Source organism: Chiloscyllium plagiosum, chromosome 14 (genome assembly GCF_004010195.1).
Source record: "Chiloscyllium plagiosum isolate BGI_BamShark_2017 chromosome 14, ASM401019v2, whole genome shotgun sequence".
NCBI classification, from domain to species: domain Eukaryota; kingdom Metazoa; phylum Chordata; class Chondrichthyes; order Orectolobiformes; family Hemiscylliidae; genus Chiloscyllium; species Chiloscyllium plagiosum.
The window spans coordinates 34118507-34142665 of NC_057723.1; the positions used below are offsets into that span (position 1 = coordinate 34118507).

The window sequence follows — 24159 nt, forward strand, 5'->3', positions numbered from 1 at the left end:
CCTTCCTAACCTGCACTCTTCTTCCTGACCTCTCCGCCCCCACTCCAGTCTGACCTATCACCCTCACCTTGACCTCTTTCCACATCGCATTCCGACGCCCCTCCCCCAAGTCCCTCCTCCCTACCTTTTATCTTAGCCTGCTGGACACACTTTCCTCATTCCTGAAGAAGGGCTTATGCCCGAAACGTCGATTCTCCTGTTCCCTGGATGCTGCCTGACCTGCTGCGCTTTTCCAGCAACACATTTTCAGCTCTGTCTCTTTTCATCTACAACAGAAGGTAATTCACCAAACCCAAGAATAAGATATTTGGTTAGAACACAGTTCCCTTGACTCTAAACAAACATCACACCTTCCAGAATCTCAAAGATGATCTGAAATTCAGCTAATTCCAAGAGTCAATCAGACCAAAACCAGTTGGAAAAGGCTGATACAATACTTCAATTCTAACTGAAACTTTGTGGAAGCAGCAGTATGATACATAATCAAACTTTATTTTTTCCTCTTGAAATATGATTTACAAAATAATGCCTCAAAATACAGTTCTTTAAGAGACATCAATCCTAAAACCTTTGTCTTCAAAATGCCAAACACTGTAATAATCCACTTATCAAAATCAATGTCACAGGTAATATTCAATCATGCTTAAATCTGAAGTTGTTCTTGAAATGATTAACCTATGCATTTTCACGGAGAAATGGAGTGACTGCTAAGTATAAAGATATGGAACTACAAGAGATGGGGGAAGACAGTCAACGAGTATTTTACATCAGTATTTACTGAGGAGGAGGACATGGAAGATATAGAATGTAGGGAAATATATGGTGACATCTGAACAATGTTCATATTGCAGAGGAGATGGTGCTGGATGTCTTACAATGCATAAAGGCGGATAAATCCCCAGGACCTGATCAAGTGTACCCTAGAACTCTGTGGAAAGCTAGGGAAACGAATGTTGGACCACTTGCTGAGATATCTGATAGTCACACGTGAGGTGCCGGAAGACTGGAGGTTGGCTAACATGGTGCCACTGTTTAAGAAAGGTGGTAAGAAAAAGCCAGGGAACTATAGACCGGTGAGCTGGATATCAGTCATGGGCAAGTCGTTGGAGGGAATCCTATGGGACAGGATTTACATGCATTTGGAAAGGCAAGGACTGATTAGGGATCGTCAACATAGCTTTGTGCACGGGAAATCATGTCTCATGAACTTGACTGAGTTTTTTGAAGTAACTAAGGATTGATGAGGGCATAGTAGTGGACATGATCAATATGGACTTCAAATAAGGTGTTTGACCAGATTCCTCATGGTGGACTGGTTAGCAAGATTAGGTCACATGGAATACAGGGAGAACTAGCCACTTGAATACAGAACTGGTTTAAAGGTAGCAGACAGAGGGTGGTGGGGGAGTGTTGCTTTTCAGACTGGAGGGCTGTGACCACAGATGTGCCACAAGGATCAGTGCTGGATTCACTGCTTTTTGTCATTTATATAAATGGTTTCGATGTGAACATAGGAGGTATAGTTAGTGTTACATCATGGGATAGATCCTTCTGCTGATTTGAAGCAGACTCACAGAAAGACTCACCTCACCTCATAATCTGTTAAAATATGAGTGACCCAGAACTACAAAAATCCTTCGACGGAAAGCAAAAATTAACAATTTATTCTTTAACTCCAAGAAACACAAGAAAATTAAAAACAACAACTATTTACACGGTAATCCTCCTTTGTCTAATCAATTTATCTACCTCCCACTCTTCACCAATAGACTGATCGGATAAAACCCATCGATTTAGCTTACAAAAAAAAACAAATTTCAAAACTAGCCCTTGGTATCTTCATCTGTGCTTTACTGGGTGTTTTCTTCAGTCTTTCATTTAGCAAATTTTGTATGAAAAGATATCTTTCAGAGAGCAATTCTGCAGGCCACTTGTTTGTTGGTGCTCTTTGGCACTCTAGCTAACGGTTCAAAGTACCCAATTTTATATACCCCACAATACTGGACCGTCTAATTGGTTTGATGTCATCAAACCATTAAAACTCAAATTTGATTGGATTTTGGTATCTTGGCACATAATTTAAATTCATTGGCCAAATTCGAATTTGTTGTGTACCATGGCAACGCAACTCCAGCTATTTGTTTCACAACCAAATGTTACATTTTTAAATTTTTCAGCACACTATGCCTCTCTCGGTCCATGCCAGCTTCTACACTCTCTTAAAAGGTACAGCACACGCCTACACCTTCATAACCCCACCCCCCACAAAGAAAAAAAACTATGATGAAAAGTGGCTTCACATTTTTCCTCTATTCCTTAACCATATTACCATGACATACATGACTTTAATCTAATATAAAACATTGAATAGCTACCAATCTCATCCATACTTTATCAGTTAAATCTGCAATCATGCATCTGCTACTACATTTTTACAACCCACAACCTGTACAATTTATAATTTAAAAGATTCCAACAATATAATCTCACGTTCTGGTCTTTAAAGTGTTCCAAGAATGTAAGCTGATTGTGATCCATGTACACAACCGTCTCAGACATATTGTTTGTGACATAAATATTAAAACATTATAAGGCCATTACCAAACTCAATAGCTCTTTTTCGACCGTAGAGTATTTTCCCTGATGGGTGTTGAGCTTGTTTAAATAGTAACCAACTGGCAGTTCAATTCCATCATCACTTTCTTGTAGCAGTACAGCTCCAACTCCTATATCACTAGCATCGATTGCAACTTTGAAAGGTTTCAAAAGGTTTGATGTAGCTAAAACTGGTGCAGTGGTTAATATGGCTTTTAAATTGTCAAATGCCCGCTGGCATTGCTCTGTCCACCGAAATTTTGTGTTCTTCTTCAGCAAATCTGTTAACAGTACCACTTATGCTGCTTTTAAAAAATCAAAGCACCTCTTCCTTTGAGGTTGCTCGTGGAAATTCCTCGACGGCCTTAGTCATAGAGATGTACAGCATGGAAACAGACCCTTCGGTCCAACCTGTCCATGCCAACCAGATATCCCAACCCAATCTAGTCCCACCTGCCAACACAAGTCAACCTTCCATGACCGATGCTATATCCCAAGAACGTTACCTCTGCTTTTGCGAATTCAGTTTTGTTTAGGCTTATTATCAGTTTTGCTTCGCTTAATCAGTCAGAGCTCTGTCAACTATAGCATGTGATCTTCCCAGGACTCACTAAAGATCACTACATTGTCCAAGGAGACTGCAGTTTGTTAACCCAGCCACACCTCTGGTTCACAAGTCTTTGGAATGTGGTGGGAGCATTCTTCATTCTAAAGGGCATCATTATAAATTGATACAGCCCATTAGGGATTACAAACACAAATTTCTTTTGCCATCTCTGATAAAGGTACCTGCGAATAACCACACAGAAAATCTAACTTTGTGATGTAACTAACTGGCTTGTCCCACTTTCGCAATACAGTCCTCCAATCTCAGTATTGGGTAGGAGTCAGATTCCAATACAACGTTGACCTACCAATAAATGAATGCAAAATCATTAATTCACGTCAGATTTGGGAGCTAAGACGATTAGCAAACTCCACTCGTTCTGACTCAGTTCGATACTCTCTTCGTTGAGCATGGCCTCCACTTCTTTCTGGATATGTCTGGCTCTGAAAGGATTAAGCCGATAACGGTGCTGTTTCATCGGAACAGTATTCCCGACATCTACCTCATGCACAATAGCATTAGTCCTCCCCATCTTATTCTTACAGATGTCTACATACTACTTTACAAGCCTTTCAACTGAGATCTTTGCTCTTTAGACAGAAAGATAACTAATCTATCACACTCCTCAAGGACTTCCTCATTGTTTAACATAATTTGAGGCACATCAAATTCCACAACATCTGTATTTGATTCCTCACTTTGTGCGGCAGTAACTAACACTTGTTTCTCCAGTGCTTTCAGATAATAACCCTCAACAATATCCTCTGCCTCCTTTTCGGAGTACTCATCAGCATGTATATCTTTTATTGTCTCGTCTTGTTGCAAGTCCATTAGCCTTTCAGGTCTGTCTGACCCTCTGCCTGTTCAGGTTTTTCCTGCATCGTGTCAAACAGGCTGTCTGCGAACTCAACCTCAACTCCTTCATATTTCTCTTTACTTTTTGCTTCATGCTGTGACTTATGATGATACTGGGATCTTGTTACTACACAGTCTGGGAAAATACCAGGATATTTTTCTTTTAACTCCTCAGTTTTCTGGTCTTCCTTGGGCTTTTCCACAACAAGGAGTTTCACTCCCACGTTGGACCCTGCTAAATCATTCCCAAGAACAAACTGGATTCCTGGAACTGAAAGTGTTAATCACTCCTACTGTTACTTGGATTTGGCACTCCAACTTGATCTTACATCGGGGAACGCTAAACTTATGTCCATCTAACCCACAAATTACCACTCTTTCAGGTAACAGGTCAGAAAGAGTGCAAATTCATTCATCCCTTACTATTAGAAACTGGTTAGATCCTGTCTCTCTCAAAATTATAACTTCTTGCCCTTCTTCCCCTGTTCTTTCTGACTAAACTTTACCCACAGAGGAGAATTCTTTATCGAGATCAGACACTAACTCCATACTCAGTCCCTGCCTAGGCTGTGCACTCTCCTGCAGGTTCTCGGCTTTTCTTGGGGTTTCCTTTACTATTTTCACTAATGCCACTGGCTTAGCTTCTGTTACCAAATCTTTTCCCACAGTGCCTTTCTTTAAATGACCAGCACTGTGACTTTATGTGTCCCACTTTACCACAGTGGATACACCTGAGGCCTTCCACCTCTTTTCAACCCTCTTGGATTTATTTTTTCACCAGTGTTCTCTACTCTCTCTTTCATAGTGTAGGATCACTCTCTTCTCCCAACTTCTATCCCTCACAGGATGAAATTCTTGCCAAAAATTGTCTAATACACCAACATGTATTCATCTGCTAACTCTGCTCCTCTTCTCACTTCATAAGAATTCATATGGATGAACAGGAAGTTTATCATCTCTGGTAGTGAATTTTTAAACTCCAACAGCAGAATAATCGGAAAGTCTCATAGGTCTTATCTATTTTTAAGGTTTGCACCCATCTATCAAAATGACTGTAATTTTTTTTTCGAACGCAACACAACACTGGTTCCTTCTTTAGGTTTCTGAACCGCTGTCCATATACTTCTGGTACTAACTCAAAAGCACTTAAAATAGCCTGTATGACCTCTTCGTAATCTCTTGACCCCTCATCCGACAGCTCTGCCGATCAGTTTAGTCTAAACTAGCATTACCAACAAATCCTCAGACTACTCCATCTGTCTAGCCAATTTTTCAAATGAAATTAAGAAGACTTCAACATCAAAATGTGGCTGAGTTTTAACATATTTGTATATATCACCACCTCTTTTAATCTCCATCTTGTTAACTTGACTTTGCTGACTAAGTTGAGTGTGTGGTACTGGAAAAACACAACAGGTCAGGCAGCATTCGAGGAGAAAGAATTGATGTTTCAGGCAAAAGCCCTTCTTCAGAATTCCTGATGAAGGGCTTATGCCCAAAATGTCGATTCCCCTGCTCTTCAGATACTGCCTGACCTTCTGTGCTTTTCCAGCACCACACTGTCAGCTCTGATCTCCAGCATCTGCAGTCCTCACTTTCTCCCTTTGCTGACTAAGTCGCAACTTCTTAAGTTAAATTCTTTCTCTTTTTCTCTCTCCCTTTGCTCAGCTAATAACTTTCTCTTTCTTTTTCCTCTTTCTCGCTTTGCTCAGCTAAGAACCTTCTCTCTCTTTTTTTCATCTCTCTTCCTCTCTTCTATCTTCTAACTCCATTTTCCACAACTGTAATTTAAGTTTTTCTAACTCTGTTGCACTTGCCTGATTCTCTGACACACTTACGTATTTGAGTAATTCCCTTACAATTTCTGCTTTACTTCTGTCCTTAGTTAAACCCAATTCTAACCTCTTCGCTAATTCTAAGAGTGTGGTCTTTTCTTTTCTTTTTAACTTTCCTTGGCAAATTTGGGAATCAATTAGATAGCCCCTCATCTTTCTAAACTCCATTGAGTAGGAATCCAGACTCCTCAAATGTGCCTCTTTTGTTAAGCTTTTCATTCCTGAGACCATTCTAGTGCACCTCCTTGGAACACGCTCCAGGGCCAGTAGAATCTTCGTAAGATACAGTGCCCAAAACTGCACACAATATTCCAAATGTAGTCTGATCAGAACCTTACAGAGCCTCAGAAGTACATCTCTGCTTTTATATTCAAGTCCTCTCAAAATAAATGCCATCATTGCATTTGCTTTCCTAACTACTGACTCAACCAACAGGTTTACTTTGAGAGAATCCTGGACTGGAACTCCAGAGTCTCTTTGCACTTCAGACTTCTGAATTTTCTCCCCAACTGCAAAATAATCCATGCCTCTATTCCTCCTATCAAAGTGCATGACCTCACACCTTCCCATGTTATACTCCTTCTGCCACTTCTTTGCCTACTCTCCTAACCTGTCCAAAACCTTGTGCAGCCTCCTAGCCTCCTCAATGTTACCTGTCTCTCTACCTATCTTTTTATCATCTGCAAACATTGCCAGAATACCCTCAGTTCCTTCATCTAAATCATTAATGTATAAAGTAAAAAGTTATCCCAACATGGAGCCTTGTGGAACACTACTTGCCGTCCTCAGAAAGACACTTTTGTTCCCCACTCTCTGCTTTCTGCCAGACAGCCAAGTTTCTATCCATGCTGGCACCTTGCCTCTGACACCATGGGCCCTTATCCTAAACAGTAGCTTCTTGTGCAGCATCTTGCCAAAGGCCTTCTTGAACTCCAGGTAGACAACATTGACTGGCTCTCCTTGGTCTAACCTGCTAGTTACTTCTGCAAAGAATTCTAGCAGATTTGTCAGGTATGACCTCCCCTTAATGAAACCATGCTGACTTTGCCCTATTTTACCATGCACTTCCAAGTATACAGAAATCTCATCCTTCACAATGGATTCCAGGATCTAACCCATGACCGTGGACAGTCTGTAATTTTTCATGTTTTGCTTTACTCCCTTTTTAAAACAGGGTGTCACATTAGCAATTTTCCAGTCCTTTGGGCCCCTCCCTGATTCTAGCAATTCCTGAAAGATCACCACTCATGCCTCCACTCCATCTTCAGCTATCTCCCTTAGAACTCCAGGATGCAGTCCATCTGGTCCAGGTTATTTATCCACCTTCAAGCCATTCAGTTTTTCTACCACCTTCTCCTTTGCAATAGCCACCACACTCAGCTCTGTCCCCTCACTCTCTTGAATTTTTGGGATATTACTTAGGTCTTTCACTGCAAAAAGTGACATGAAGCAATTATTCAGGTCCTCAGCCCATTTCCTTGTTCCCCACTACAATCTCTCCAATGTCATTTTCCAGCAAACCAATGTCCACCTGCAACTGCCTTTTGCCCTTTATATATTTAAAGAAACTCTTACAGTCTTCCTTTTATATTACAGGTTAACTTACCCTCATAATTAAACTCCTTCCTAATTTTTTTTTGTTGCCTTCTGTTGGTCTTTATTGTGAAACTTGAAAGAGTTCAGCAAAGATTTAAAAGGATGTTGTGAGGGTTGGAGGGTTTCAGCTGTAGGGAGAGGCTGAATATGTTGGGGCTGTTTTCCCTGGAGCATCGGAGGTTGAGGGGTGAGCTTACAAAAGGTTTATAAAATCATGAGGGCCATGGTTGGGTAAATAGACAAGGTCTTTTTCCTGGGGTGAGAGTCCAGAACTAGATGGCATAGGTTTTGGGTGAAAGGGGAAAGATTTAAACAATATAATCAGAGCAACCCTTTCATGCAGAGGGTGGTGAGTGTATGGAATGAGCTGCCAGAGGAAGTAGAGGAGACTGGTACAATTACAACATTTAAAAGGCATCTGGGTGGGTATATGAATAGAAAGGGTTTACAGAGATATCAGCCAAGTGCTGGCAAATGAGACTAGATTAATTTAGGATATCTATTCAGCATGTACAAGTTGGACCGAAGAGTCTGGTTCTGTGCTGTACATCTCTATGACTCTATATAATAAGCTGACTGAATCACAGTATGAGTCATTCTGTTTAACAATCATAAGGCTACAGCAGATGATATTAACATTACCTCCAATGTGGATAGCCACAGTAACCAAGATTATGCTCCAGGATCACATTATGAATTCTAACTTAATAAATACAAATATTTCACAACTCATGGTATTATTTACACCTGGTTTGCTACAAACTTTGAAATACTGCAGTCTCAGCACACTGCCTCTCGTTCAAATGAGTGTTGGCCATTCCAGTTATATGGTATTTTTGACAACTCTGCGCAAGCTGGTTATTTCGGTACCTGAATCAAATGTCCATTTCATTTCAATTACCAAAGTTCTAATTATAAACAAGTATTTTTATAACTAACTGAAGCACATACTAAGCTTATTACCACTCTACTCAGAAAATTGACGACAAACAAATGGAGCTGCTTCCCTCATGCAAAGTGGGGATTCTGTTGAAAACATTTTTATTCACTCATTTCAAAAGCTAGTCATTAGGGTATATCATTTATTGATTTATATAAATGTTAAAAATGTATATAAAAATGAGAAATGATCATATACCTTTTCTGTTTCATGAACATAGATTTGCTTTTCTATTCACATCCTGGCCAGGAGGATAAAAATCACTCACTATAAGCAGAATCAATTTGAATTACATTCAAAGTGAACAATATGATTGAAGAACATTCAGCAGTGCATTATAGTTGTCAGTATCTCCTATCAAGTAAAAGAAATGTACAGATCAAATTAGAAACCCAATGTTCCATATGTAGCAATTATGCAAGTGACTTTGTAAAGTCCAGTGGCCCATTTCTTCAAATAACAGATTACAAATCACTAAAATGTACAAGTTAAGGCTATTTAAAGAGATTCACTTTTTGCCCCTCTGACACCATGCCCAACAATAGTACACCAGGATTCAGAATAGTACAGAATTCAATAACACAAAACATTAAAGGAAGTAATATTTCAATTGCCAATAACAACTGTCTACGGAGTAACAGTTCATGCTGCAAATCACATCCTTCTAGCAATGGTAATGTAATAGTTCAATTTGACAGACTTTGCTTTATTTTAGAGTTGGAGTTGTTGGAGCAAAGAACTACAGATTCTGAAAACCTCAAATGAAAATAGAAACTGTTGGAGAAACTCAGCAGGTCCTGGCAGTACTATGCTTTCTTTCCATAGATGCTGACAGATCTGAGTTTCTTCGGCAATTTCTGTTTTTGTTTCATCTCCAATTCGATCGCTCTCCAATTAGATTCCCTACAGTGTGGAAACAGGCCCTTCGACCCAACAAGTCCACATCGACCCTCCGAAGAGTAACCCACCCAGACCCATTTCCCTCTGACTAATGCACCTAACACTATGGACAATTTAGCATGGCCAATTCACCTGGCCTGCACATCTTTGGACTGTGGGAGGAAACCAGCACCGGAGGAAACCCACGCAGACACAGGGAGAATGTGCAAACTCCACACAGACAATCGCCCGAGGCTGGACTCGAGCCTGAGACCCTGGTGCTGTGAGGCAGCAGTGCTAACCACTGAGCCACTGTGCCGCCCCCTTGCATCATATTACTTAACAAAACAATAAACTCTAAGAATTACATAAAAATACATCGGATGTTTTAAGGTTGATTGTTTCAAAAAAGAAAATACAATGGCCTTCTCAAATGCAAACTGCAAAGTGACCAACAGGCATACTGTAGGAAACCTAATTTTATCTCAACAGAACTGAAAAATGACAACTGAAAGCAAGTAACTTTTAAGATAATTGAAAATGTCATGAAAGCTATCAACACCTTCTACTTGCATGGTATTCCTAGCAAAGGTAAACCTACAAAGGTAGAACACTAAGCTAGATACAGAGGGAGACAGAAAGCAACAAAGTGCAGAAACCAAATTGGGCATGAGGAAATGGGAGGGCGAGCACAAAAGATACAGATTCATTTTCTTTTGAAGGAAGAGTTAGAGCTATCAAGATTCAGTTGTGCATCTCTAGAAAAGAATTTTTTCAGGACAAGAAAATAATTTTGCAAGGATTGGCCTCAGATATTGGACTAAGAAACAAGTAATAATCTGAAGTTTCGCTACAGTCCCTTGATAACCAAATTATGAAACGACCTTAACAGATAAGCCGTTGTTTGACTATGTTGATTGCATCAGCAACCAAACTACTTTCCACCTTCACTGATCAGTGTCAGAAAAGAAACCAAGCATTTGACATTTATATTTCTGAGTCAAATGTTATGCCCAATCTCATTTTCAATTAATCATTACCAGCATCAAGCACAGGTCAAACATCACACAAATAACTAAGAGCACAGCACTCTCTGCAAAGTTCTAAAGATGTACATTCAGCTGAAACTAAGATGAACATCCATTCCCCAATGGCATTTCCATTTCTCCACTGTAGCAAATTTTACAGACTAAGTAAGAACATGTAAACATGTAAAATAACAAGCCTTTTAGTTCCAAATGCTTATTTCCAGCAAAACAATAGATCAATACGACTACTTTGGATTTTTTTTCTTTAGAAAAAAGTCCATAAATCTTGCCAATTTCAAGTCAGAATCAAGATTTCATAAGTCAACACAACCTATATTCATATACCTCTAACATGTTCCACATTGGACAAGACTAAAATTACTATTAAACTGAAGAAATATTCACTAGGATGGGTAACTTAAAGCTTGATCAAAGTGGTATGTTTTAAGGAGTATCTAAACAATGCACAGAGGCAGTCTAAGGCAGTTTCCAGAAGGGCAAGGGAAGTGAGATTTGTAGTTTGTATACGATTTCAGGAGTTAAGGAGAATAAAGGCCATGAGGGATTCGAAAATGTGAATAACTTTTAAAATCAAGATATTGCTGAAAACTATCACACATATTAAGGAGGTGCAATGCCTCAACCTGACCACAGTTCATACATTAAATAATAAATAATTAGTTAATTTCAGCATTTGTTAAACTCTGATGTCATCTATCTGTGAAGACATTCAAAAGAAATGAGATATCAGCAGCCAGACAACTCTAGCAAATTTTATGATAGTAGTCAGAAAGCTATAAGGGCAAGCTTTGGCCATGTTGAAACATTTAGAGTGCAGAAAGGTAGCTGGAAGTTGTTTGGTTTAAATCATGCAAAATGACTGACTAATGAAGGCAGCAGCAGTATATTTCTGTTTGAAATCTTTATATTATCACACGATCATATGTTTATCTGCAAGAATAGTAGGGTTGCAATGAGAAAGGATTTTAAATTGCCAAACATAGATTGGGACTTCCATACTGTTAACACCACACATGATTTTTTTTTTATTCAGTATGTGGATGTACATTCTAGAGGAGGAGCAAAACTTGACCTTTTCTTGGGAAAAGAAAGGCAGGGCAAGTGACTGAGATGTCATTTGGGGAGCACTTTGGGGCCAGTGCTCAGAATTCAATTGATTTTAAAATACTTCTAGACCTAATTTACAAGTTATAATTGGAATAAGGTCAATTTTGACAGTAACAGACAGGAACTTTCAAAATTTCATTGGAGGAGGGAAAGTGAGAGGTCTTCAAAAATGAGATAACGAGAATTCAGAGACACTCTATTCCTGTTAGTGTGAAGGACAAGGCTGGTAAGTGTAGGGAATGTTGGATGATTAGAGAAATTGAAGTCCTGTCAAGAAAAAGGAGGCATATGGCATATATAAACTACTGGGATCGAGTGAATCCCTACAGAAGTATACTTCTGTTGCTCTTATACTCAAGAGGGAAATCTATCAAGGCAAAAAGTGGTCAGGAGGTAATTTTGGCAAATAGAGTTAAGGAGAATACAAAGAGATTCTACATATACATTAAGGGCAAAAGAGTAACTAAGAAGAGAACAGGGCCCCTCAAAAGATCAACAAGGCCGTTTATGTGTGGACCTGCAGGATATGGGCAAGTTACTATTCAAATATTTTAGTCAGTATTTACTATGGAGAAGGACATGGAAGCTTGGGAACTTGAGGAAATAAATATGGACACTTTTAAAGATATCATTATTGCAGAGTGGTGGTGCTGAGGATCTTAAAACACAAAGGTGGATAAATTCCTAGGACCTGATCAGGTACATTCCAGAACTTTATGGGAAGCTAAGGAAGAGATTGCTGGGCCCCTTGCAGAGATATTTGTCTCATTGATAGCCGCTGGTTTGGTGCCAGAAAACTGAAAGGTAGCCAGAGTGCTGTCATTACTTAAGGTGGTAAGGAAAAGCCAGGGAACTATAGACTGGTGAGCCTGACATCAGTGGTGGTAAGTTGTTGGAGGGGATTTGGAGGGACAGAATTTGCATGCATGTGAAAAGATAAGGACTGATTAGGAATAGTCAAAATTGTTTTGTGCATGGAAAATCACATATCACTAACTTGTTTCAGTTTTTTGAAGATTAATTACGTCAGGGTGGTAGATATGGCCTAAATGGACTTCAAGACATTCAACAAGGTTCCGAATGGTACACTGGTTAGCAAGGTTGGATCACATGGAATCCATGGGGAGCTAGCTAACGAGATACAAAATTAGCTCGAAGGTAGGAGACAAGAGGGTGGTGGTGGAGGCTTGCTTTCTCTGTAAAGGACTGTGTACCAGGAGTCTGCATTCTGCTGCTGCTGTAATTGGAGCTGGGAGGCTAAAGTGGCAACATCTGTTGCAACTGAGAGCAGCTGGAGCTGATTGAGGCCTAGAGTCTGGAGCCTCCAGCACTACAACCACGTTGCCTGAAGGGGCTAGAGCCTGGGATTCTCTGTTGCTGCTACTCTGAGAAGCCTGGTGACCTACATTTCTGGTATGTAGAAGGGTCAGTTCCTGGAGGCTAGACTTTCTCCTTCAGTCAGTGGATTCAGGCCTGGACAGCAACAGCTTGCATCCTGAATCCTCCTTTGTGAGTCACTGCATTTTGGAGTCTGGGCCTCTCCTCATTTAGTACTGTGGCCTATAACACTGCCATTTCCTACAAGTGACCTTGGGCACTGGGGAACTGTTTTGGACCTGTGGATGAGTGGCAAGCCAGGACACAGCTGCCTGACACGACTGGATTGGCAAGCAGAGCCTAATTAGACTTTTTCCTGTTTCCTTCATTTGTTATTTGTCTGCAGACTGGTGGTGGTTCTGGTTGGGGGAGTGAGGATGACCATGGGACCTTCTAGAACAACATCTATGGTGAGGCCAAGTCATTCCTATGCAGAAGTGATTGCATCCTCTGCACCCCCAACCCCACCCCACCCCCTTAAATGGGCCTTGTCATTCTCCATTCGTACATCTAATACGCTCAGAGCAAAATGTTAGACTTACCCCAAGATGACCGAGGCATATGCACAGGCCTTGCTGGGGCCAATCAGTGCCCCCAGCATTGTTACTGCGTCAGAAATGTATGAAAATTCAGTGTTCTTCCTAAGGACTGAACGAGTGTTACACCTCGTCCCGAAGAGGTCATTCTTGCTGGTCGACCCTCTGGAGGTAGTTGCTCAGAGGGTCATTTTGTCAAATGTCCTGTCCTTTGTACCACTTGAGCTCCTCTTTCCCTACCTCCGACTGCTCAGGAGGGGAGGTCAGGAATGGTGTTGCTGTTGCTTGGTCTGCAGGAGGCCAACCGGAGCCTCCTTCCAGAGACAGGTCTACATTTGCCTGTTTCGGGAGGTGGCCATGGAAGGTGGTTTTACTGTCTAGCAATGAAAGTGATGCATACTGGGTCTTCTGCTTGGTGGAGAACGTGTGGTACCATGCCTCTAAGGAACAGCCTGGCCTCAAAGGCCACTGCCAACACTGAGTGGCCACAGCTGGGCAATGTCACTTTCCCCTCCATGCCATTCAATCATTCTCTGCAGGAGGGAGCTGCCTCAGCTGAGGATTCCAGTAAGGGTGGGGGTGAGGGCGTCCACCAGAGAGGAAGACCCAGAGAAAGACTAAAACACTTGGAGGCGGCCTCCATAAGAGCCTGACAGGGTCCGACCTGACCTCCCAGTCACCGCCTATTTTAATTCCCCTTCCCACTCCCTTTCCGACATGACTATCCTTGGCCTCCTCCATTGCCACAAAGAATCAGAATGCAAATTGGAGGAACACTTCATTTTCCACATGAGCAACATACAGGCCAAAGGACTCAACATTGCGCTTTCCAATTTCAAAGAACTTCCCTCTCTTCCCCCAACTCCCTTCCTAGCCGCCCCCATCCCTTCCATTCCTCTCATCAACCCTTCCTTCTAGCCACCAACCGGATTCACTCCTTCCATCGACCAACCAGGTCATACCCTCTACCTGTGTTCACCTATCCACCCTGACCCCCCCACTCCTTTTATCTGCAGCTCCCCTTACACCCACCAAGAGTCCTGAAGAAGGGGTACACTCAATGTTGACTTCTCCACCTCCTGATGCTGCCTTGCTTGCTGTCTTCTTCCAACGTACTACTTGTTGGATTCAGCATTCGCAGCGTTTTTTGTCTCTGGCTGGCGGAGTGAAGTCAGGCACTAATGTGCCTCCACACCCATGTAGTGGGGTTTCCGCCTTTAAAACTTGCAATGATACCTTTACATCAAGCGTCCTCCAAGGTGTTGCATCCTAATGATTTATTTCTTCCAACAGGTGCACGGCCTCCACTCTGACACACAGTTCGTTCCTGTTCATAGGATGGTCCTGGCCTCAGGTAGTCTTCCAGGAATTGTCTACCTTCTATTTGGACCTGATCACAGTCTTGGACATGGTTGCCCTTCAGAAGTGATTGCTCTCGCCAGGGAGACGCTGCTCAGGAACAGGTTCCTCCTCAAGCATGTTTTGCGCTGGTCAAGAGTGGCATGAACTCAGGATGTAGGGCTGACAAAAATTGGAAACATGTTGGATGACACCGAAGCGGGCTGATGAAGGCTCACACAGTTGGCCATATGGTCAATCAACCTCCAGTTCACAAGCCATGTCATCCAGAGGCTGATTGACAAGACAGTCAGCTCTGACACCCCGCATACACTCAAGCCAGCTCAAGAGTGCGGTAGACTTGCAAACAAACTGACCCATCTGTCCGGGACTCAACATCAGCGTTTCGCCATGGACCCTCCTGCTTGGCACGGTGCCCCACAATCTAAGCCATCTCAGGAATATCCTCGCAGGGCCCTTTCAGCCAGGGCAGAGGTACTATCTGTACAGGCTGATACTGCACACTGCTCTACACTTTCACCCACTGCCCAGACACACCTTGGCATGATATTTTGCCGTCCGGCAGCCAAGATCCCAGTGGAGGGCCCTCATGAAAGGGGTCTTCCTGTTTTACATTGATGATTTTAGTTGGAGAATGCTGCACAAGATGGTCCTGTACAACCAACAACTAAGAAAATTTACTAGGTGTCAGATCACAGGCATGTACTCTGGTCTGGCGGAAATGGTTTTTCATTTTTATGTTGAGAGTGTGTCCATTTGCAACCTGTTTTAGTTTTTCTTGAGGGTGCTGCTGTTAAAGGTTGGTTGTATTTCAGCCACACTTCTGATCTACAGGCCATCCAATGCAGGGAGGGGCACAGGTCTAACAGCCTTCTTATGGCTTTGTTCCTGGATCTGGCCAAGATAGCCTTGAACAGATCCAAGCAGCAAGCTGATGAGGGACTCGTCATTTCTGACATTTTTCACAGTTATATCTGCACTCAGGTATCCCTGGAATAGCAACACATGGTGCTTTATTCAGTTTGAGAGTTGGGGAAACTCTTACTTTTTGTTTTAAACAAGTAGAGTGGGCTTTACTCTTAACCTGGTACTGCCCTCCGTCCCAGAAGTGTCTGATGGTGGCAGTATTGGGGGGTGGTTGACTTTTCTGTTTGCATCCTTCATTTAAAAGAGTATAGGGTTGTTTTTCTGATTGGAGACTGGTGACTAGCAGTATGTCGCAAGGATTGATGCTGGATCCACTGCTTTTCGTCATTTACATAAATGATTTAAATGTGAACATAGGAGGTATGGTTAGTAAGTTTTCAGATGACACCAAATTGATAGTGTAGTGGACAGTGAAGAAGGTTATCTCACTGTACAATGGGACCTTGATCAGATGGGCTCATGGGCTGAGGAGTGGCAGATGGAATTTAATGTTGCATTTTGTTGAGGCAAACCAGGGCACGACTTATACAGTTTCTGGTTGGACCCTGGGGAATGTTGCTGAACAAAGAAACCTAGGGGTGCAAGTGCATACTTCCTTGAAAGTGTACTCTCAGGTAGACAGGGTGATGAAGGTGATATTTGGCACATTTGCCTTCATTAACCAATACATTGAGTATAGGAGTTGGGACGTCATGTTTCAGCTATAAAAGACATTGATGAGGCTACTTTTAGAATACTGCATGCATTCAATTATGTGAAAGGTGCTGTGAAACTTGAAAGGATTCAGAAAAGGTTTACAAGGATATTGCCAGGATTGGAGGGCTTGAACTACAGGGAGACTGAACAGGTTGGGCATTTTTTCTCTGGAGCATCGGAGGCCAAAGTGTAACCTTGGTTTATAAAATCATGAGGAGAATAGAGAAGTAAATAGTCAAGGTCTTTTTCCCAGGGTAGGGGAGTCCAAAACTAGAGGGCGTATTTTAAAAGGTGAGAGAGGAAGTTTCAAAATGGACCTGAGGGGCAACCTTTTCACGCAGAGGGTGGTGCATGTATGGAACGAGGTGGAGATGGGTACAATTACAACTTTTAAAAAGCCATCTGGCTGGGTTCATGAATAGCAAGAGTTCAGAGGAATATGGGACAAATGCTGACAAATGGGACGAGATTAGTTATCTGATTGGCATGGACGAGTTGGACCGAACCAAAAAAATGCCCATCCTATCCAGTCTCCCTATAGCTCAAGCCCTCCAATCCTGGCAATATCCTTGTAAATCTTCTGTGCTGTATGATTCCATGAAGCTGATCAAAGTAAAGCAGCAAAGTTCCATCGCTTTAAACAATTTAGTATTGGTTTCATTTCAAAAGATTTTTCCTCAACCTGTCTTCAAATTAATTGGCTGACACAAATATCCAGTTCTGATCAGAAAACTTCTGGGTTTGACTGTAGTTTAAAGATGGGTAGTATGGGCACCCCACAAATGTAAAATTCCCAGGGCACTTACAGTATTATGTCGCAGAATCTGAAAGTGGGCTTAAGCCATGGCCTTCAGCTTTTAATAATGCCACATCATTTTTATGATCACAAGGTTTTGGTAGTTAACTGCAAGTCATTTAGAGCTAAGAATTTTTGAGTGGCAACAAAATATCAGTTAATTTTGTTATGGAAGATAGGATCAAGCAATGAAATTGCAAGAAACCAATTGTATGCAGAAACAAGCTTAGTTTGAGATAGGTTTTGACTCACAACACTCAAATCATCTGCTCTGTGCAAAGTACACAAGGTAGCTGCTAAACAAAGTTTTTTTTAAACTGTTAGTAGCGTACATCATGTGCAGACATTCCCTAAATGTTAGTACAAAACGTTTGCACTTCATGTTTGCACTTGCTCAGCAGCACATAATAGGATCTTCAAGAGAAGGGTAAAAGAAAGATTTGCATTTATATTTACTTTTCAGAACAACTGGATGTCTCAAAGTGCTTTGGATGCAATTTAGTACTTGAAAAATCTGCAGTTGCTGTTATAATGCAGGAACATGATACCAATTTTGTGCAAAGTCCAGCAATGCAATAATGACCAAAATAGCCACAACTTTCATGGAAACCTATAGTACCAGGCAGCTCCATTGAAACAATGACAAAGTTTCAAAATGGATCTGAAAAGAGAACTGCTCTCAGAAATTACATGCCAACCATTTTTGTGATGAATGTAACTGTTGCTCAGCTCAGTTGCAAAGTGCACTTATGCCCTCTGAAGCTTCTCACTACAGTATATCTAAGGAAGCAAAGTCAATTTTGTGTGTCATGTCCAAACTTTACAGGCTGCTCAAATTTCTTTTTCAAATTCAATCTTCATTCAAAGATGAAAAACTATCAAAATATTTGATTTTGCTTATATTTAAAAGAGTTAAGAGTCAAAGAGTTAATTTCCTCAAGTGACTTCAGTGTTCGACAAAGGACAAAGTAGATGGAAGTGTCCAAACACTGACCTTCAAGAGAGATGGAAAAAAAAACAGCAAGTGACTTATGGCTGACTCCAACATATTCTGAAATTCTTATCAGTAACTTTCATTTTTGCTAAAGTTCCCAGACTGACAGTAACCATTTTCCAAGTCTCAAAAAAATTCAAAAGTTAGAAGGTTTAAGAAAGGCTAGATTGTTTTAACTCAAAGACAAATAGAGCAAGATAATACACTGCAAGTTAATTCAACATTTTTCACCCGAGGACAAAGCTAAAGTACACTAAATTATCCAGAAGAAATACAGTGAGCACAAGCTTACATTGTTTAAGGAGAAAGTGAAATCACACAATACCAGGTTATAGTCCAACAGGTTTATTTGGAGGCACTAGCTTTCAGAGTGCCACTCCTTCATCAGGAGGTTCAGAGCAGCACTCCAAAGGCTAGTGCTTCCAAATAAACCTGTTGGACTATAACCTGGTGTTGTGTGATTTTGCTTTGTCCACCCCAATCCAACACCAGCACCTCCAAGTCATTGTTAGAGAGCAAAGAGACAATATGCCACTTGACACAGCAGGTGAATCAAAGAAAGCAAATGTCAACCAGCCTGCGACTGAAAAGAAACATTTGATAATCTAATGCTACGTCAAGTAACAGCCGCAACACTGAAAAGTGATAATGAATATAGACATGTTGCCAAGCCTATACTGTAATTTTGAACATTATTGTTACACTTACTAAATGAAACCCAACTAATATGGATTAGGTGTGATAATAGCTATAACAGTTGTGAAAATTGAAATTATGCTAAGAAAATAATTTTATTATAAGTTATATCTTTCCCAAAACAGTCCTTAACTAGCATCTCTAGCTTCAACTCAATAGCGATTAGTTGCATTTCACAGAATGTTATAGTGATATTCTGTTTCTGACTTATTTAATGTGTCAATAATCAATCTGCTTTAGATATGCTTTGCATGATAATTTGAAATAAATAACTTCAGAATAATGGTAACAAGCGCAATGGCCTCATATGGTTAGCAGATTCTTATTTCTGCTCACTTGTCCACCTGTAGGAATGAGCTCAAAGAAGAGTCTGGGCACATGCCCAGTTTTACACATAACATACCATCCAGGCAAAAACACATCCAACAGGGTTATGTAAATTCCAGCCAATAGAAGGCAAAGGCAAGGAATTTATGATCTTTCTTTAGAAAACAGTGGATTAGCTTCGGTTGGAGTATTGAATCCAATGTTGAGCACCAAACTAGCAAGCATTGCAGAAGATGCAGAAAAGGTTTATCAGAATGGTGACAGAGTAAGAGATTTAAATTACGTGGATAGATTGGCAAACAAGGGGTCAGCATAAACTGTTCAGTGTTGGTAGAAAGGGTGACAAGCACAGGAATCCAATTTAGTGTGACTGACAACAGAACTGGTGGCAATATGAGGAAACTGTCATATGCATTAAGTGGTTAGGATCAGAATGCACTGCCTGCAGCTTTCAAAAGGGAACTGAATGTTTGAGAAAAAACATTTGTAGAGCTGAGAGAAAAAAGGCAGGTGAGTGGAATGAGTTGTATTACTCACAGCAAGCCAGCAGGAAACAATGGATCAAATGAATAACAGAATAACCTCCTTGTTTATTTTAACTATTCAGTGGATTATATCAACTGGAAAGTTCTGAAATAGTTAAATAAGTGAAATGTAACCCTACAGTTCTTCATTCAAATGAAGAATATGCTCCCTCAATCTCCAATCAATAAATTTCATTGAAACTAGCTGTTGGAAACAGGGCAATCAATATTTCACAACATTGTAAACATTTCAGCAAATGTAATCTTCAGAACTACAATTTATGGCAATGGTAAAATAACTTAAATTTTAAAAACTTACTTTTCATTGCCTGAATCAATGCTTTTCCATCTTTAATCAGATCTTTAATGAACTTATTTGTTTTTTCCAGCTCTGCTTCATGAGATTTGATTCTGTCCCGGAATTGTGGGCTGTCTAGGTAGCAATCACTGAACTCAAGTGCCGGTAGGCCCATGATTATCAATAAGGACTAAAAAAAAGCAGCAGAGGAAAGGTACCAGGATCCAAAGCAAAATGTTCCTCCAATCCTTCAAATGCTATTGCTGCACGGGTTTTCGACTGTAACAAATCGATTAAGTTATATCTCACTGAGCTCTCTGCCACTGCGTCTATCCCCGAACCCACATTCTCGCTCTGTTCCTGGATGCGGAGGTTCAGTAACACTGTTTAACCCTTTTCTCTGACTCTCCTTCCCAAAGTCGTCTCTTTTCCGTAGGAGGAGTTAATACCTCGCTCTCTTCGGGTTACTCTTTGATCCTCCGGAGTGCGGATGTATGTGGCTCTTCCTCTAACCAAGGTGACAGTCGGTTTCTCCCTCTCTGCCCCTGGAAAAATTACACAAGAATGCGTCCTTCTGGTGTGTTTTTGTGTACGTGTATATTAAGAGAGAAGGGAGACTGCCTTTCACTTAGTTATATCTATCGGTGTCTCTCTCCCTCCTCCGTGTGTTTCCCTGCTCCTAAATATATCTGTTTTTGTGTCTCTCCTCCTCCCTAACCGTGGTGGCTTCTTTCTCCCGGAGGGCTCGCGTTTTCGCCGGCCACAGACGGCTAAAAGTCTTGTATCTCGAGCGGAGCTGCACGACCTCTGGCAAGCGGCCACTCTGCTCAATCCAGGCTGCGGTGGGATAGACTCGGCCGCCGCTTCCGATGGTTTCACATTTTCAATATTATCGGCGTCGCCGCCACCGCAGCGAAACTTCATGAAGGTTCCGCTCGCGCTTCCGTCAATCGGCCAACCTAACCTGATTACTATGGTTACGATTGACGGTTGGAGCGTCCAATCCTGAGAACAGACCAATCAGACATTCCGTTACACGGAGCAAGTTTGGTTGAACCCCTCCCCCGCGAGGGCGGGGTTGGAAGGGGGTGGGGCTCGTGCTGATTTAAAGGCAAGTACTACGCGAGGAGCGCGCTTTTATCTTAAAGGGATGGGTTAGGATTTTTTCACACGGATTGCCAAATGGGTTAGTTGTACAAGTCTCGATTTTTAACAATATTGGTGTTATGACAGTGTTTAATATATTGCTATTTGGGACTTGGATTCCAAAGTAGAAGTGAAATAGTGATTTTTTTTTGTTTTCAGTTCTTTGAAGTGAATTATTTTAAAGGTTAGAAAATGCTTATTTTTAAACATTGGATCAGAACAGCGTTGCCAAGAACCCATGCAGCTTGAGCTAAGTGACTGGACAAGCTACCTGGTGAGATAAATCAGTAAAGACTGCTGAGTTCATTGCTTTTCGTCATTTATATAAATGATTCTGATGTGAACGTAGCAGGTATGGTTATTAAGTTTGCAGCTTACACCAAAATTGGACATGATTTGGAGATGCCAGTGTTGAACTGGGGTGTACAAAGTTAAAAATCACACACCAGGTTATAGTCCAACAGGTTTAATTAGAAGCACTAGCTTTCAGAGGGCTGCTCCTTCATCAACCACCTGATGAAGGAGCGGTGCCGAAAGCTGGTGCTTCCAATTAAATCTGTTGGACTATAACCTGGTGTTTTGTGATTTTTAACCAAAATTGGAGGTATAGTGCATAACGAAGAAGGTTACCTCAGAGTATGGGATCTTGATCAGATGGGCCAATAGGCAGAGGAGTTTAGAAAAATATGAGGTACTGCATTTTGGAGAGGCAATTTTCCCTGGAGTGTTGGAGGCTGAGAGGTGATCTTGTATAAGTTTATAAAATCATGAGGGGCACAGTTTTGGTAAATAGATTCCCCGGGGTGGGGGAGTCCAGAACAAGAGGGTTTAAGGTGAGAGGTGAAAGATTAAAGAGGGACCTAAGGGGCACTTTTTGACACAAAGGGTGGTGCATGTATGGAATGAGCTGCTACAATTACAACATTTAAAAGCCATCTAGATGGGTATATGATTAGGAAGGGTTTAGAGGAATATAGGCCAAGTGTTGGCAAATACGGATTAGATTAATTTAGGATATCTGGCTGGTGTGGACAAGTTGGACCGAAGGGTCTGTTTCCATGCTGTACATCTCTATGATTCCATTACTTCATAGAGTCATAGAGATGTGCAGCATGGAAACAGACCCTTCGGTCCAACCCGTCCATGCGACCAGATATCCCAACCCAATCTAGTCCCATCTGCCAGCACCTGGCCCATATCCCTCCAAACCCTTCCTATTCATATACCCATCCAAATGCCTCTTAAATGTTGCAATTGTACCAGCCTCCACCACTTCCTCTGGCAGCTCATTCCATACACGTACCACCTCTAGTTCTGGACTCCCCAACCCCAGGGAAATGACTTTGCTTATTTGCCCTATCCATGCCCCTCATAAATTTGTAAACCTCTATAAGGCCACCCCTCAGCCTCCGATGCTCCAGGGAAAACAGCCCCAGCCTGTTCAACCTTTCCCTATAGCTCAAATCCTCAAACCCTGACAACATCCTTGTAGATCTTTTCTGAACCCTTTCAAGTTTCACAACATCTTTCCGATAGGAAGGAGACCAGAATTGCAAGCAATATTCCAACAGTGGCCTAACCAATGTACTGTACAGCCGCAACGTGACCTCCCAACTCCTGCACTGAATACTCTGACCAATAAAGGAAAGCATACCAAATGCCTTTTTCACTATCCTATCTACCTGCGACTCCACTTTCAAGGAGCTATGAACCTGCACTCCAAGGTCTCTTTGTTCAGCAACACTCCCTAGAAGTGTTGCTGAACACATTAAGTGTATAAGTCCTACTAAGATTTGCTTTCCCAAAATGCACCACCTCGCATTTATCTGAATTAAATTCCAACTGCGACTTCTCAGCCCATTGGCCCATCTGGTCCAGATCCTGTTGTAACCTGAGGTAACTCTCTTCGCTGTCCACTACACCTCCAATTTTGGTGTCATCTGCAAACTTACTAACTGTACCTGTTATGCTCGCATCCAAATCATTTAAGCATTTAGGATACATGCACAGGCCTGAGTGGTAAAGAGCGGTCTCAGGCAGGTTCATTTCAGGGAGAAAAGATCCATGTAACAGAAAGTTTAGTTCTGGCAGTCTTCAGGCCACTGGAGCTGAAAATAAGTCAACTTCTTTTGGCTTACCAGCTGTTTTAGCAGCCCAAAAAGGTAGGGCTGGAAAAAAGCCCTGAGTGTTTTCTAAGAGTTCAATTAGTTAGTTTGTCTTATGTGTTACGACACAGGGTAAATGCTCCTGCTTAATTTAAAACCAACAATATGGAAAAGTCCTTGGGAGTGTTGCTGAACAAAGAGACCTTGGAGTGCAGGTTTATTGCTCCTTGAAAGTAGAGTCACAAGTAAATAGGATAGTAAAGAAGGTGTTTGGTATGCTTTCCTTTATTGGTCAGAGTATTAAGTGACAGGAGTTGGAGGGGAAAGTGAGGTCTGCAGATGCTGGAGATCAAAGTTGAAACTTTATTGCTGGAACAGCACAGCAGGTCAGGCAGCATCCAGGGAACAGGAGTTGGAGGGTCATGTTGCAACTGTACAGGACATTGATTAGGCCACTTTTGGAACACTGCATGCAATTCTGGTCTCCTTCCTATCATCAGGATATTGTGAAACTTGAAAGGGTTCAGAAAAGATGTACAAGGATGTTGCCAGGGTTGGAGGATTTGAGCTACAGGGAGAGGTTGAATAGGCTGGGGCTATTTTCCCTGGATCATCGGAAGCTGAGGGGTGACCTTTATAGAGACTTAAAAAATCATGAGAGGCATGGATAAAATAAATAGACAAAATCTTTTCCCTGGGGGTGGGGGAGTCCAGAACTAGAGGGCATAGGTTTCGGGTGAGAGGGAAAAGATATAAAAGAGACCTAAGGAGTAGTACGTGTATGGAATGAGCTGCCAGAGGAAGTGGTGGAGGCTAGTACAATTGCAACATTTAAAAGGCATCTGACTGGGTATATAAATAGGAAGGATTTGAAGGGATATGGGCCGGGTGCTGGCAGGTGGGACTAGATTTAGT

The 24159-nt window shown here is 41.6% G+C and overlaps 1 protein-coding gene across 11 annotated transcripts in view; it reads right to left on the minus strand.

The window, feature by feature from the left end:
• The window catches only part of LOC122556611 (rho GTPase-activating protein 26-like), a 241669-nt gene extending 220684 nt beyond the window's left edge, over nucleotides 1-20985 (minus strand). For 4 of the 11 annotated variants that reach the window (XM_043703508.1, XM_043703507.1, XM_043703503.1 and 1 more), the window contains exon 1: nucleotides 20015-20984. In XM_043703508.1, coding sequence (XP_043559443.1) covers nucleotides 20015-20168 — 154 coding nt within the window. In that variant the 5' untranslated portion in view covers nucleotides 20169-20984. Of the gene's footprint in view, nucleotides 1-20014 lie in introns of all 11 variants that reach the window. The other 7 variants (XR_006313586.1, XM_043703509.1, XM_043703511.1 and 4 more) reach the window with 3 other exon arrangements.
• Nucleotides 20986-24159: the final 3174 nt, after the last annotated feature.